At 45.0% G+C, this 16419-nt stretch overlaps 1 protein-coding gene and 1 non-coding gene across 2 annotated transcripts in view; both read left to right on the plus strand.

Annotated features, from left to right (window-relative positions):
* The first annotated feature begins 2019 nt into the window (after window positions 1-2019).
* The window catches only part of COL20A1 (collagen type XX alpha 1 chain), a 109987-nt gene continuing 95587 nt past the window's right edge, over window positions 2020-16419 (plus strand). The window contains exons 1-2 of the mRNA XM_060277347.2: window positions 2020-2075; window positions 10590-10674. Of these exons, the coding sequence (XP_060133330.1) occupies window positions 10599-10674 (76 nt within the window). The 5' untranslated portion in view covers window positions 2020-2075; window positions 10590-10598. The remainder of the gene's footprint in view (window positions 2076-10589; window positions 10675-16419) is intronic.
* Window positions 4024-4139, plus strand: LOC118089582 (U5 spliceosomal RNA). Its single transcript, XR_004693140.3, has one exon. It is a non-coding gene; the product is annotated as a U5 spliceosomal RNA (small nuclear RNA).

Here is a 16419-nt window from a genome sequence, read left to right on the forward strand (position 1 = left end):
TGGCCTCCACAGTCACTTACGGACTCACTGTTAAGACCGTGTTCATGGAAGATAATCTTATTCAGCTGCGAGTGATAGAAGAAGAAGAAGAAGAAGAAGAAGAAGAAGAAGAAGAAGAAGAAGAAGAAGAAGAAGAAGACTGCTTTGGATTCACGACCTAACTGCCTGTCTCCTCACTAGTCTCTTAAATATTCAGAGAATGTAGATTATTCTGTTCATGGGTCACACCACAGAATTATTTGCTAAGGCTAAGTACACATTATATAGGGACCCAGGTGGCGCTGTGGTTAAACCACTGAGCCTAGGATTTGCTGATCAGAAGGTCGGCGGTTCGAATCCCTGTGACGGGGTGAGCTCCTGTTGCTTGGTCCCAGCTCCTGCGAACCTAGCAGTTCGAAAGCACGTCAAAATGCAAGTAGATAAATAGGAACCGCTACAGCAGGAAGGTAAACGGCATTTCCATGTGCTGCTCTGGTTTGCCAGAAGCGGCTTTGTCATGCTGGCCACATGAGCTGGAAGTTATACGCCGGCTCCCTCGGCCAATAATGCGAGATGAGCGCGCAACCCCAGAGTCGGTCACGACTGGACCTGATGGTCAGGGGTCCCTTTGCCTTTACCCTTTACCTTTTAAGTACACATTAGTGGCTTAAGGCATAGCCGGATCGTCCCCCCTTCCCACCGCATTTCAAGTTGCATTTGCATGGTGCTGTGCCCACCAGAGAGGGGGCAAGGAGGTCATCGCCCACTGTGCCTTACCTGTTTGGTTTCCCTGCCTCTGCAACCCTGCTTCAAATTCATGAAGCTGTCCTCTGCACATGCAGAGCTTAGCTGCAAAGTGAACATGGCTTAAGTTTTCCTTTCGGATTGAAGCTGGTTTAAGAGGAAACATGTCAAGCAGCAGTATTGCCAAGGAACTACAGTACAGGATAGCCTCAGTACAATGCTGGAATACAGAAACTCAACACCCTGATAGGTTGGCAAAAATAATAATAGAGAAAGCCACTTTAAAATAGTGAAGGGCTGAATATCTTCTTAGGGTGTGTGTGTCAATCTTCATATCTTCCCCCTTTGTTTATTTTTATTTATTTAGATGTTTTGCAGTGTATTGGTGAACTTGGGTAAGCAATCCTCTGCAGTTATTCCCAGGGCTGGATTTAGGCCCTAAGCTACTGAAGGTAATGGGGCCCTTTATATGTCCAGCTGTCCTTTGTCAACAACAAATTGTCGCTGTTTTTTTGTGTTGAATATATGCTATATGGTAATTTATGGACCTCATAGGTCCATACACAACACAAAACACTGTTGCTGTATTTAGGTTTTATTTTATTTGTTTTTTATCTTATATTTTGGAAGTGTACATCCAGTTCCCCCCCCCTTTAAATTATTTGGGGGCAGGGCCGTCTTAAGCATGTCGGGCGCCCGGGTGCCGTGGTGCGGAGATCGCTCCGGTGCTCCCCCCGCCCCGTTTCTTGCCGCAGCTGGTGGGCGGGCGCACCCAACCTTCCCTTAGAGCCGGCCCTTTTTGGGGTCCCCGAGAGAGTGGGGCCCTTAGCTATAGCTTGTTTAGCTTATACGTAAATCCGGCACTGGTTATTTCCCCTTAGGGCATAGACTCTAAAGTTTATGAACCCAGACCCTTTATGAACCTAGACCCTTTGCACCCCTGGAAGAATCAACCACATAGGCTTTCAGGTTGGCTGTCTAAGAAGCTACTTTGAAGAGGTCTGGAGATATTCTGCAGGGTGAGCGATAAGAGAGACTATATTTTGCACTGTATTGCTGATGTTTCATGCATTATTATTATTATTATTTTGCATTTTTTCCCCTTATTGATTGTAGACCCTGAAAACTCTTGCTTCCCCGCGCAAACAATCAGCAGTTCTGACATCTGGGCACGGAATCTTACACACACACACACACACGCACACAATAAAAAAAATCAGACAGAATGAAAAAAAGCTCAAAGGCAGCAGACAAGCCGCTGGCTTCCTCCCTCAGATATCAAGAATGTACTCAGATTCTTCAAACCATCGCAGCCAACTTAAGGAAGAACCTCACTCATTGAAAGACTCCAGGTTTGTGACAGATACAAATTCACAATTTATAGTTATTTGCAAATTGGATTTGCTATAGGGGACTCTAGTGGGATTTTGCAATGTTGGGTCAGGGATTGAAAGGTGTGTGTGTGTGTTTGTGTGTGTGCCTGCTACCACTGTGTTTTAGCTCTGTTAGTGCCTGGTGTGTTGAGTTGTGAGCCAGCTTTTATCCTGTAGTGAATGGAACTGAGTGCGCTATAAAGTCCTAAGACCCTGGCTCCGAGATAAACGTCTCCTTAGCTGTAAACTCACCTACGGTCTTCTATAAGGAAGCCTTTTCTCAGCATTCAAATCTGCAATATGATGATTCCAGGCAACATCACAGGGATGTTGTAAGGGCTGGGCTGACATCTCTCAGGGAGCGTGTAGTTGCATCCGGGAGTGGAAGATTCTGCACTGAGACTAGATGACCCGTAAGGTCACTCCCCTTAGATGTTTCTAAAACAAAGATCCTTTTTAAAAAGATAATCTCCTGTGGTAGTGACTCCTTCTTCTGCACAACATTCATGACCACATTTCTTCTGGGTATTCTTGCTGTTCTCTTAGGGCCAAACAAGACTACGTTTAGCATTTGATTGACCCTTTTGTGCTTGGTTTTCATTTATTATTAGCAGCTGCCCCGGGGGGGGGGGGGCTGTGTGTGTCCGTGTGAGCCTCTGGTTTGCAGGTAAGGATGGGAGAGATTTCGACTTTGTATTTGAATGAGAAACTACCCATACGGGAACCAAAACTGGATTATCCATTGAAATTTGCCCGTCTCCCAACTTTGCAGGGCAGTTCTCAAACCAAGCAATATGTACAACAATGCAGGTTTTAGGGGGAAGTGTGCAGGGAAAATGCCTAGTTGGTGAAATCAACGTGGAATAATGCATGCTATGAGAGGAAATTGCTTGCAAAAAAAATGTGTGCACTTGTCAAAACTGGATACATAGATGTGTATATTGGGAGAAATTTGTACTAAAATGCTGGTGAATTTTCCTGAGTTTCCCCCCTTAAAAATATGCAAATTGCTGCAAAAATGTGGGGAACTGAAATTAGGGTTGAAAAACTGAAACATTTAAATTGACAGATCCACACATCCCCTTTGTCTCCACTGTGGTTGCGATGCAAGAACGGACCATCTGTCAACACGTTTTTTTCCCCTGCAAGAAGAAAAAGTCAAGCCTCTGCTTTGTGTCCCTCCCTTTACCTCTAGCAGGCATGTGCAGAGTGCGTTTCACTTTCTCAACAACCAACACCAGATAATCTAGGATAGATTCATGGAATTGGTGGAATCACAGAATTGGAAGGGATCCCCAGTGGTCATCTAGCCCAACCCCCTGCAATGCGGGGAAACTCAACACACGTCTGAAACCGCACTGGATGCTTGGCTTAGCTTTGCAAAAAGTGCTGATGACAGTTTTATCGCTGCACCGCTAAGGAAGGGGATGAAGGAGGCAAGGCTTAACTGGGTTTAAGGAGGAGATGGGCTTCTTCCAGCCAGGCACCCCGTTTGCCAACTTCTGAACTGGCCTCTTCAACGATGTCTTTTCCAGCTGCGTGATCTGCAGCCACCGGCAGGAATTCTGATTTTGCTGAAAAGTGAAACGTCCCACTCGTTGATTTCCGTAAACGAGCGCCGGGCGAACCCAACCACCCTTTGCACCGCCTGCCTTGCACGGGCGGGGCCGACACCTGGAAGGAGCCCGGGGGGGCGGGGACCTCATTTGCATTTGCTGCGATCATGATGCATTGCGCGGAGATAGGGCGCCGCTTTCTCCGTGTTTAACGTGAGAGTCCGGTTCTATAACCGCGGGGCAGAGTTAGGGACTCTCCTTCGTCTTATTTTTGCGCGCCGCAGAGCGCTTTCGGGGACATCCTAAGTGGCACCCTAACCTATTGGTCAGGCTCTGATCCTGTGCCCTGGTTTCCTGAAACGCAAAAGGGTATACTCTGGCTTCTCCTCAGATCGTATAAATCTTTCGCCTTTTACTAAAGATTTCCGTGGGGAAGAGCATTTATGAGTTCGTAAATAATTTTTTGAGGTCCTGCTTTGGTAGGGCTGCCTTACTATGGTTTAAAGATAGAAAAATAAAAATAGTTTGTCTCAATTTGTGTTGTTACGGGGTCCGTTGCTCTACCATTTCAGCTTCATGAGTTTCCATCCAGGTTTCTCATACCTGCTTTTAAAGCAAGAGGCAGGGACTGTTTTCCCCTGAGCAATTTTCTTGTTTTCCTCCAGCAAAAGCGGCTTCTGTTTGACTTCCTAGGGTTTTATTTTCTGATGCTCAGCCTAACAGCATGTGTAGCAACGCCTAAGCATCTGGGCATGCGAAGAGTGCCTGCACTACTTTGGTTGAGGAGCCGAGGGTACCTCCATCCCATCCATTTCTAGTCTTTTTATCCCCTTCCCAACCCCATTTTTGTTACCATTTTTGTTACCCTCCCTGTGGAACGCCCCTCCTTTCAGATGTCAAGGAGAGAAAAGAATTGCACAACTTTTAGAAGACATCCGAAGGCTGCCCTCTTTCTGGAGGTTTTTAACGCTTGGTGTTTTATGTTTTTAGACATGCTGTAAGCTGCCCAGAGTAGCTGGGGAAAACCCAGCCAGATGGGCGGGGTATAAATAATACAATTATTACAGTCATAAGTACGCTTCGGTTTGAGTACTTTCAGTTTAAGTACTCCACGGACCCGTCTGGAACGAATTAATCCACTTTCCATTACATTCAATGAGGAAGTTCGCTTCAGGTTAAGTACGGACTTCCGGAACCAATTACAGTCATACCTCGGGTTAAGTACGCTTCAGGTTGAGTACTCCGTGGACCCGTCTGGAACAGAGTAATCCACTTTCCATTACTTTCGATGGGAAAGTTTGCTTCAGGTTAAGTACGCTTCAGGTTAAGTACAGACTTCCGGAACCAATTGTGTACTTAAACCGAGGTACCTACCACTGTATCATTTATTAAACGAGGGGCGTAATTAATCTAAGTGGTGTGGTGGTTTGAGCATTGGTCTTGAGACCCTAGAGATAGGGTTCAAATCCCCACTTGACCATAAAACTTTTGTTCTTAAACAACAGTTGCTGGAAACTACAAGAGAGGAGAGCATTGGTTTTGTGAGTTTCTCATGACACATCTGGTTGGCCACGGTGAGAGCAGGATGCTGGATTAATTGGGCCATTGGCTCTTCTTACGATATAAATGTGAGAATAAATGCAATCCTAGCCATGTCTACTCTGATTGGCCCCATTCCATGGCTCTTACTAAATGGGATTTGGTATGTTGTCATCCATCTGTCTCGAGAGACAGTGGAGTGTGCCTCTGGGGGTGAAGCCAAACCTCTGTGTTAGCAGCGCCAAAGTGCCCTCCTTGGGGCACAAGCCTGGGAAGTGTGTCTGGAAGTCCTGGGCTGCCCAGATGACAAGACCCCCTCCCCCCGGCCTCACTGATGTGGTCTGCTTGGCTGCAGGAGTTGCCAGAAGGAGGCATATACAAGACACAATCCAACCATCTTACGAACTCAACTCCTCATTTGTGTAGGGTTTACTCCTTAGCCTTTTCTTCTCCTGAAAATGTTCCCCAAGGCAGAGGAGGTTTAGGATCAGAGCTTTCTATTATTATTATTATTATTATTATTATTATTATTATTATTATTATTATTATTACCCTACACTGGGCTGCCTTCAGATGTCTTCTGAAAACTGTGTAGTTCAGGCACCCCCAAACTTCGGCTCTCCAGATGTTTTGGACTACAATCCCCATCTTCCCTGACCATTGGTCCTACTAGCTAGGGATCATGGGAGTTGTAGGCCAAAACATCTGGAGGGCCGCAGTTTGGGGATGCCTGGTGTAGTTCTTTATCTCATTGACATCTTGACGGGAGGGCATTTCACAGGGAGGGCGCCTCTACCGAGAAGGCCCTGTAACTTTGCTTCTCGCAGTGAGGGAACCATCAGAAGACCCCTGGAGGAGGACCTCAGTGAATGATGGGGTGGAGATGCTCCTTCAGGTATACTGGGTCAGAGCCATTTAGGGCTTTAAAGGTCAGCACCAACACTTTGAACTGTGCTTGGAAATGTCCACCTCGTAGACGGGCTCCCTTCCCAGGTTGACGAGCGCCATCTGCCCCTCCCATCCCTCTACAGCATTTGCAGAAGCCATCTTCTTCACTGTTGGATCCACTCTTGGTCTTGTCCGCTCTATCCAGCTTCAGCGATGGTGCTAATGTAATTTCCTCTTAATTTAACATGGTGGCAAAGATGGACCAGAAACTGTTCCTTTATGCTACTACCGCGGCCAGACTATTACTAGCACAGAAATTGAAACCACATGAAATACCCACAGTTGAAGAGTGGCAGTGGAAACTTATGGAGTATGCAGAAATAGCAAAATTGACTGGAAAAATCCGAGAGCAGGGCGACAAAATATTCTAAAGAGAAGGGATGAAGTTTATAACATACATAGAGAAGAACTGTACACAAATAAAGACACGCGCAGGATTGAAACAGACCTCATAATGTTTATTAAGAACCATTTGGTCGGACTTTGAGAATTGAAAGAATATAATACAACAACAAAGGATGTACATTAATAAAACTTAGACAGTTTTATCCTATAGTATTACATTTACATAGCATGTAAATATAACAAGTGAGTAAAGATAAAAGGAAACACAGAGGAACCAGAAGGAGGAGGGAGGGAAGTACAAGCGCGATAGAGTAAAAGCATAAAGGTTAAAAGAAATAAGATATGCATTATGATTGTGAAACTTGTAAAACTTGTAAAACCAATAAAGATTGTTCAAAAAATGAAATTAAAAAATAACATGGTGGTGATTGCCAAGACCCCTGGCCCTGGAGCAGTCGGTGCCCTGTGTGTGCTGGATTCTGCCAGCCTTTGACGTGACGAAGTGAGGCCGTATCATAGACGGCAGCAGGAACATCTGAGTTTTTGTGTGCTTCAGGCCTTCCTTCCTTCCTGCGGGAGAACAGCACCACACCTGGGCTCACTTGGTCACGCTTGATTTTAAATTACTGCCCCTCAGCTATCAGGAGGTATTAAGCATAGCGCAGCTTGCTTATAATGCACATCTGGTGTTTCAAGCGCCTAAGTACCGTAGTCGACATGTTGCTGTCATCTATTGACTTAAAACATGTATCGTGGGACATGTATCTCCAGTCAGTTCTTAATGCAGTGCCGGCCCTTTCATTAGGCAGAGTGAGGTGGAAGATCAGGGGTGGGCGCAGGTCTGGATTTAGGTTTGATGAGGCCCTAAGCTACTCAAGGTAATGGGGCCCTTTATATGCCCAGCTTTTTCCTTTGTCAGCAACAAATTCTCGCTGTTTTTGTATGTGTTGAATAGATGCTATATGGTAATCTATGGAACTAATAGGTATCTAAAGCCATTTGCACATAACAAAATACGTATTTTATCAAAGTAATTGTTGAACTGAAATACAATTAAGAAGAAGTATATTAATAGTGAAATAAAATTAAGAAGTAGTATATTAATAGTGAAATATAATTATTAAGCTCTAACTTAAAAGGATTTTTCTATTCATAAGAAACTTAATAATGCAAACACATTGGCATTTGGCCATAACAAAACTTCCTTTAGAAACACAATTTACAAAGGCTCATAATCTAGTCTCTAGAAACTTGCTATAACATGAAATAATAATAGGTGTAAATATATGGTGCAAGCTACTAACCATTATAAATAGCTTTATTAATATGAAATTAAGTGTTATAACCTGTACAAGGCTAGCATTCGGGGCCCATTACTAACATCATAGGAGCCTACACAAAATACTGTTGCTGTATGTAGGTTTTATTTTATTTGTTTTTTTTATCTTATATTTTGGAAATGTAGATCCAGTTTTTAAAATTTGTTGGGGCCCCCAAGAGAGTGGGGCCCTAAGCTATAGCTTGTTTAGCTACTAATATCAGTGTACTGGAAGAAGCAAAGATCGCCAGTGTTGAAGCAATGATTCTTCAACATCAACTTTGTTGGACTGGTCATGTTGTGTGGATGCCTGATGATCGTCTTCCAAAGCAACTACTCTATTCCGAACTTAAAAATTGAAAGCGTAATGCTGGTAGTTAACAAAAGAGGTTTAAAGACCGTTTCAAGGCAAATCTTAAAAAATGTAGTATAAACACTGACAACTGGGAAACCCTGGCCTGCGAGCGCTCCAGTTGGAGAACAGCCTTTATCAACGGTGTCACGGGCTTTGAAGAAACTCGATCTCAGGACGCAAGGGAGAAACGTGCTAAAAGGAAGGCACGCTTGGCAAATCCACACCGTGATCAACTCCCGCCTGGAAACCAATGTCTCCACTGTGGAAGGATGTATGGATCCAGAATTGGCCTCCACAGTCACTTATGGAGCCATTATTAAAACCGTGTTTATGGAAGACAATCTTACTTGGCTACGAGTGATCACCAAAGAAGAAGATACGTAAATCCGGCACTGGGTGGATGGGGAGTAAAGACAGCAGCAAGATACTGGGGGAGAGAGTTTGTGAGCTATACATGGCTCCCCCTGGAACTCCTAAGCCCACCTTTGGGTGCTGTGGAAGCTGCAGCATCTCACCATCAATGCTGAAGGAAGGTTCAGTTGCCAGATCAATCCCCCCCCCCTATACTGAAGGTGGGCATCTGCAGGGATTTTTCCAGACGGGGGTAGTAAACTCAAACACTGAAAGGGGGAGCAGGCAATTCCCCCCTCCACAAAATTACGAGAAGAAATGTGCCGGGACATTTTGCTTCATAAAGTCTACAAATACTAGACACATTCTTTAAGAAAAAAGAAAGCTGGAAATCGGGGGATTATTTATTTCTAAAAATTAGACACTGCTCGATTGTAAAAACAACAACAACACACAACTCAAAAAACCCTCAAGTTGGTTAAAAAAAGAATTCACAACAATAAAACATTAAAAAATAAAACCAACAATAAACTAAAAACAGATTAAAACGTGCATCAATATTCTAAACATCTGGATAGGCTTGTCGAAAGAGAAATGTTTTTAGTAGGCACTGAAGAGTGTACAGTGAAGGCATCGGCCTGACATCAATAGGCAGGGAGTTCCGAAGTGCTGGTGCCGCCATGCTGAAAATTTGAGTTCTTACAAATGCAGAACGGGTATGTTGTGATTAATCCAGGGAGGCAACTGTGGTCAGAGCCACACATTGCATCTCTTTAACAGTCAAGGAGAATCCTGGCAAGTCGTTTGTTAATGCTGACGGCAAATAGAAATCTGTAAAACCAGCACCCTTAAACTATAGTTTAGAGAGGGTAATCTATGACTGTTGTCTATGTCCATGGAGTTTTCTTGGCAGGGATACTGGAGTGGCTTGCCAGTTCCTTCTCCAGGTGGATCACGTTTATTCAAAACTCTCCACTATGACCTGTCCATCTTGGGTGGCCCTGCATGGCATAGCTCATAGCTTCTCTGAGTTATTCAAGCCCCTTCGCCACGACAAGGCATTGATTGGGCTCCTTGATCACTGCAGATGGTGACAGCAGTCACGAAATTAAAAGACGCCTGCTTCTTGGGAGAAAAGCAATGACAAACCTAGACAGCATCTTAAAAAGCAGAGATATCACCTTGCCGACAAAGGTCCGTATAGTTAAAGCTATGGTTTTCCCAGTAGTGATGTATGGAAGTGAGAGCTGGACCATAAAGAAGGCTGATCGCCGAAGAATTGATGCTTTTGAATTATAGTGCTGCAGGAGACTCTTGAGAGTCCCATGAACTGCAAGAAGATCAAACCTCTCCATTCTGAAGGAAATCAGCCCTGAGTGCTCACTGGAAAGACAGATCGTGAAGCTGAGGCTCCAGTACTTTGGCCACCTCATGAAAAGAGAAGACTCCCTGGAAAAGACCCTGATGTTGGGAAAGATGGAGGGCACAAGGAGAAGGGGACGACAGAGGATGAGATGGCTGGACAGTGTTCTCGAAGCTACGAACATGAGTTTGACCAAACTGCGGGAGGCAGTGGAAGACAGGAGTGCCTGGCGTGCTATGGTCCATGGGGTCACGAAGAGTCAGACACGACTAAATGACTAAACAACAACAACAATCTATGACTGTTGGCGTGGTATATAAATGGATGCTGCGGATGTGACCTGCCTTTTTTTTGCAAACCCACCCCACCCCATCCCCATCCCCACATGGAAAGGGAGGGGCCACCATATTGTCCTTGGGTTACTGGTTTGTTTTTGTATGTTTGCTATGTATTTTGTGTTCTCATTTTGTATATTTATGCTGGGAACCACCCTCTGATCTTTGAACGGCGGTATACAATTTTTAACAACAACAATTGTTATTATTTCTGGGGCTGGTTCTGCTTAATGTTGGACCTGGGTATTGATTAGCCACATCCATGATTTGATGTCCAGTGACACCCCAGAGATGCACTTTATCCCGTTAAACACTTGGGCTGAGGGTCTTCACATAGGCAACAGGTATTTTGCCTTCATGATGCTCTCTTTTGTACATGTTAGGTCTTCGTCATGCTTGTTCCTGACTGTTTCTGGATTTCCTGCATAATGCTGGCAACGCACATCACCTTGCAGGCGTGTGGTCAAGGTAAGGAGAGAACCCGGCCTTTTCTTCTTCTTCAAATCATGTGCTGGAGGTGACAAAAAATGGGGTAGGACAAAATAATCTCTCTCTTGAATTGCATAGTTGAAGGGTGTCTTAAAGGTGACAAGTGATCCTGTGAGTGAAGGCTGGATTTAGTTTCGTGACCTAGGCCTACTTCCCACCTGTTCCATGGAGATGGGCCATCGATCAGCATTGGAAGGTCTTACGTTCCATCAGGGCACGTACCATGGTAGCACAGAGATGGGCAACCTGTGGTTCTAATAATAATAATAATAATAATAATAATAATAATAATTTTATACCCCACCCATCTGGTCGCTCTGGGCGGCTTCCAACAGAATATTAAAATACAATACAGTGGTACCTCTACTTACGAATTTAATGCGTTCCAAACACACATTTGTAAGTCAAAAAAAATTGTAAGTCGAATCCCATAGGAATGCATTGGGAGAAAAAATTCGTAAGTAGAAGCAACCCTATCTAAAAATTCGTAAGTAGAAAAAATCCTATCTAAACCGCATCCAAGATGGCGGACGGAGCTCCATTCGTAAGTAGAAACATTTGTAAGTAGAGTTATTCGTAAGTAGAGGTACCACTGTAATCTATTAAACATTAAAAGCTTCCCTAAACAGGGCTGCCTTCAGATGTCTTTTAAAAGCCTGGTAGTTGTTTTTCTCTTTGACACCTGGTGGGAGGGTGTTCCACAGGGTGGGCGCCACTACCGAGAAGGCCCTCTGCCTGGTTCCCTGTATTTTGGCTTCTCGCAGCGCGGGAACCGCCAGAAGGCCCTCGGCACTGGACCTCAGAAGTTGTTGGCTTGCCACGGCACAACCTAAAAGAAGATTTACAGGATCTCAAAGGGCTGCAGCCCGTTTACATGCTTGTCATCATGAAACACTGGAAAAATATCTTCATTTTCATAATCAGCGTCCAACATTCCTGCCTCTTCATTTTGGGGATCCCAGAGTGACAGCTTGGAGGCTGGTCAGAGCGAGCTGAGCAAAAATAGCCTCTCCTTTGATCAGGAAATGAATCCCCTCTTTGTCTGGCTTCCTGTCCCTGTTTTTGCTCCAGTGTGGTGATGCCAATGGGCCCCTCTGAAGTCGCTCCCCCAGTCCTTAAGGGGGGGGCGCGAAGAGAATGGAATGCCCTTCACTTCTGCTTCGGCCAGGGCGGCCTGTGAATCTCAGCTTTGTTTCCCCCAAAAATAATTTCCTTGCAGGAAGCTGGCAGTGTGTCTCAAAAAGCACACAGATGTGAGGCTGAGTTGTTATGTCCTGTTGGACCACTGATGGTCTATTCAGGTGGCACCAAGATGGTAACTTTTCTGAAGCCTGGGGGCTTCATTGCAGAACTGCAACACACCTGGACATTTCTTGCACGGAGAGATATTTTCAAAAGAGGTATGGCTGTAGCACACGACAGTGCCGGGTTTACCTATAAGCCAAACAAGCTATAGCTTAGGGCCCCACTCTTTTGGGGCCTCCAAAAAATTTAAAGGGAAAAACAACTGGATGTACGTTTCCAAAATATAAGATAAAAAACAAATAAAATAAACCTACATACAGCAACAGTAAAAAACAGAGACATCACCTTGCCGACAAAGGTCCGTATAGTTAAAGCTATGGTTTTCCCAGTAGTGATGTATGGAAGTGAGAGCTGGACCATGAAGAAGGCTGATCGCCGAAGAATTGATGCTTTTGAATTGTGGTGCTGGAGGAGACTCTTGAGAGTCCCATGGACTGCAAGAAGATCAAACCTATCCATTCTTAAGGAAATCAGCCCTGAGTGCTCCCTGGAAGGACAGATCGTGAAGCTGAGGCTCCAATACTTTGGCCACCTCATGAGAAGAGAAGAATCCTTGGAAAAGACCCTGATGTTGGGAAAGATTGAGGGCACTAGGAGAAGGGGACGTCAGAGGACAAGATGGTTGGACAGTGTTCTCGAGGCTATGAACATGAGTTTGACCAAACTGCGGGAGGCAGTGCAAGACAGGAGTGCCTGGCGTGCTGTGGTCCATGGGGTTACGAAGAGTCGGACACGACTAAACGACTAAACAACAACAACAACAACAGCAACAGTGTCTTGTGTTGTGTAGGTGATGTAAGTAATGGACCCCGCCTGCTAGCCGACTCCCTAAAATAACACTAGTTCGCTCATTTCTATATATAGGCTGCCTACATTCTGCACGGACTGGTTGCATGGCAACATGTGGAAATGGCTTTAGATACCTATTAGGTCTATAAATTACCATATAGCATACATTCTACACAAAAAAACAGCGACCATTTGTTGTTGACACAGCAGGACATATAAAGGGCCTCATTACCTTCAGTAGCTTAAGGCCTCATCAAACCTAAATCCGGCCCTGCTGGGGGAGGATGTGCTTGCATGCCAAAGGCCCCATGTTGCCTAGCTAGTCTTTGGCATCCCCAGTAAAAGAATTTTCAGTAGCAGAGTTGGAGGAGGAAGAAGAAGAAGAAGAAGAAGAAGAAGAAGAAGAAGAAGAAGAAGAAGAAGAAGAAGAAGAAGAAGAAGAAGAAGAAGAAGAAGAAGAAGAAGAAGAAGAAGAGGAGGAGGAGGAGGAGGAGGAGGAGGAGAAGGAGAAGGAGGAGGAGTTTGGATTTGATATCCTGCTTTATCACTACCGAAGGAGTCTCAAAGCAGCTAACATTCTCCTTTCCCTTCCTCTCCCACAACAAACACTCTGTGAGGTGAGTGAGGCTGAGAGACTTCAGCCTGCATGTGGAGGAGCGGAGACGCGAACCCGGTTCCCCAGATTACGAGTCTACCACTCTTAACCACTGCATCACGCTGGCTCTCAGAGGAGAAGACCCAAATGCTCTTAAACATATGTAGGTGTGCATTTCTGTGTTCCTGTGTGTGCTTGCGTGTCTTCAAGCACATGATTCCTGCCCCCTCCCACCTCTTGCGCTCTCAAGAGGTTCAGTCCGGGTACAGGAAGAGTTCAAGCACATGATGAACTGTTTCTAGGGTGGCTGTGTGTCCTGTTTGAAAGAGGATGGGCCTCTATTTGAAGGGCTTCCTTGTCCAAGCTTGCCTTGAAGATAAAGAGCAGGAAAGCAGGAAGAGACTGGAAGATGCCCACCCTCAGACAGCATCAACTGGTCAGCAGATGGATCATGTCATGGAATTCTTCTCAGTATTGACCCAAAGCCAATTCCAACGTATAGTTAGCAGAGTAAAAACTTAAACACGTTGCAGGATTCCCCCCAAAAAGACCAGAGGGAATTGTATTTCATCCAGCAGAGCTTTACTGATACTGAAGGCAAATAAACATAATGGTTACAAATCCAATACATTCAGGATTAGCACTGTCCATAAGAAATCCAGTTGCAAAAACTTCCAATAATTTATAATAAGTCTAAACCTCAATACAGTGGAACCTTGGTCTATGAACACCTCGGTTTATGAATTTTTGGTTTATGAACGCTGCGGACCCATCTGGAACGGATTAATCCACTTTCCATTACTTTCAATGGGAAAGTTCGCTTCAGTTTATGAACGCTTCAGTTTAAGTACTCCGCGGACCGTCTGGAACAGATTAATCCACTTTCCATTACTTTCAATGGGAAGGTTCACTTCAGTTTATGAACGCTTCAGTTTATGAACAGACTTCCGGAACCAATTGTGTTCATAAACCGAGGTACCACTGTACTAAGCATACTATGTACAGAACACCACACCAGAAGGAAAAGCGATAGAAAGAGAAAATGAAACCCAGGCTCCTTCTAGCCTTATTATCATACAGTAATACCTCGGGTTACGAACGCGATCCGTTCCGGATCGCAGTTCGTAACCCGAATAGTTCGTAAAGCGCGACTTTTGCGATTTTTGCGCGGGGCGAAAACACTTCCGGGTTTGCGCAGTTCGTAACCCGAACTGTTCGCAAACCGAGGTGTTCATAACCCGAGGTACGACTGTAGTCAGCATGACCTTGACAGACGAGATAAGAGAACCAGTTTAAGCCAGCTGTACTCAGCCTCTCTGAAGGAACAACCCAAACATCATGAACCTTCTGCTTGTCTCTTTCACACATAGAAGCTTCCAGAACCCTCTTGAATAAATTAGAATAGGAAAGATCAATGTTTTCTGCACTAAGAAATGCAAACTGACAGATCAAACCAGGGCCGTCTTAAGCACCTCTGGCGCCCTGGCGCCGTGGTGCGACGGATCCCTCTGGCGCTCCCCCGCCCCGTTTCCCAGCGCGATGGGCGGGCGGGCAGGTGCTGCTGTGCGACGGGAGGGCGGGCTCAGCGCGCAGCGCTACTGCCGAGGGTGCTGCTGCGCGGAAGAGTGGCCAGCGGGCGCAGCTGCGATGCGCCCCCTGGCGAGACGGCGCCATGGCGCCTTGTGCCACCCAGCCTGGCCATAGGGCCGGCCCTGGATCAAACCCCACATGCCCCTGATCACAGCCTCCCACACTATGAAAAGATATATCATACTTACATTTAAATTTTGCTAATTATTTCCAAATAATTTGCATCTGTACATATAAACTTTGATTTGCACATTTTATGCAAGTAATTGCCATCTTCTTTTGGTGATGTGTGACTGTTCAACACAATTGTTTGTCCAAAGCAAAAAAACCACCTTATTCCTTTATCTCTTCCTTCCTTCCTTCCTTCCTTCCTTCCTTCCTTCCTTCCTTCCTTCCTTCCTTCCTTCCTTCCTTCCTTTCTCTCTCCCTCTTCCCTTTCTCTTATTTGCCTCTGGATTAATATTTTAGTTTGGACTAAAAAAGATACAGACAATAATCTTGGTATGTCTCTTTATAAATTCTAAATAATAATAATAATAATAATAATAATAATAATAATAATAATAATATTGTTCAAAGCATGTATTGTAATCAGCTGGTGGTGGATTGGCAGGGTGTTGTATGAGACACAGGTGAAATAATTGTGGGGTTTTTTCAGACGGAGGGTAACATTCCCTTGGGGCTGAGAGGAGTTGCTCGCCCAAGGATCTTAGCAACCGGGGAGGTTCCTATAGGGAGATACAATCCTTCAATTAGCCTGGGTCCAAGGCATATAGGGTTTTGTAATTCACAACCAGAACTTTGAAAATGTGTCAGCTCAACCATTACAGCAGATTTCCACGACTGGTCCACCCACTTTTAAACAGATGGCCTGAGATTCTCCATTTCTTTCCCAAAAGAATTTAAGAAGCCAGTCCTTTCTCTTAGCTTAATCCTGCATTTCTCGATTCAGCAGCTTTCCTCCCTGCAAAGTAGCTGAAGGGAGCTTGTGCACAGTCAGTCACGCACCTGCTGCTCTTCCTGAGCTAGAGGCTGTCGGGTGCTGTTACTTACACTTTCTCTAGTTTTGCATTTTTCCAAACAGGTGGCCTCAATGCTGCCAGCTAAAGTTGCACGCTCAGCAGGATAACCGGAACTGCTGCATCTCTCCAAAATGTTTAATTTAAAAGGATATTTTGGAATTCCTAGCATGATGCTGGTTCACCTCTTTTTTCAGGCACTTGATGCCTTTGGCCTTTTTCCTCACTCAGGTGGCAAACCTGCTGTGTCTGGGGGCTCTTGGAGCTGCAGGTGGGGGCTTCTGCGATGGAATACTCCCCTTTCCATAAATATTTCCTCCCTATCAAACCAGGATGTCTGAGAGCCTGAGGAGGATGCTCTAATAATTCTTACACAAGCTTTCCCCAGGTTTTTCAAGTTTTGAATTATTGCAACTCCACACACCT

This window comes from Zootoca vivipara, chromosome 7, assembly GCF_965207765.1.
Source record: "Zootoca vivipara chromosome 7, rZooViv2.hap1.1, whole genome shotgun sequence".
Lineage (NCBI taxonomy): Eukaryota > Metazoa > Chordata > Lepidosauria > Squamata > Lacertidae > Zootoca > Zootoca vivipara.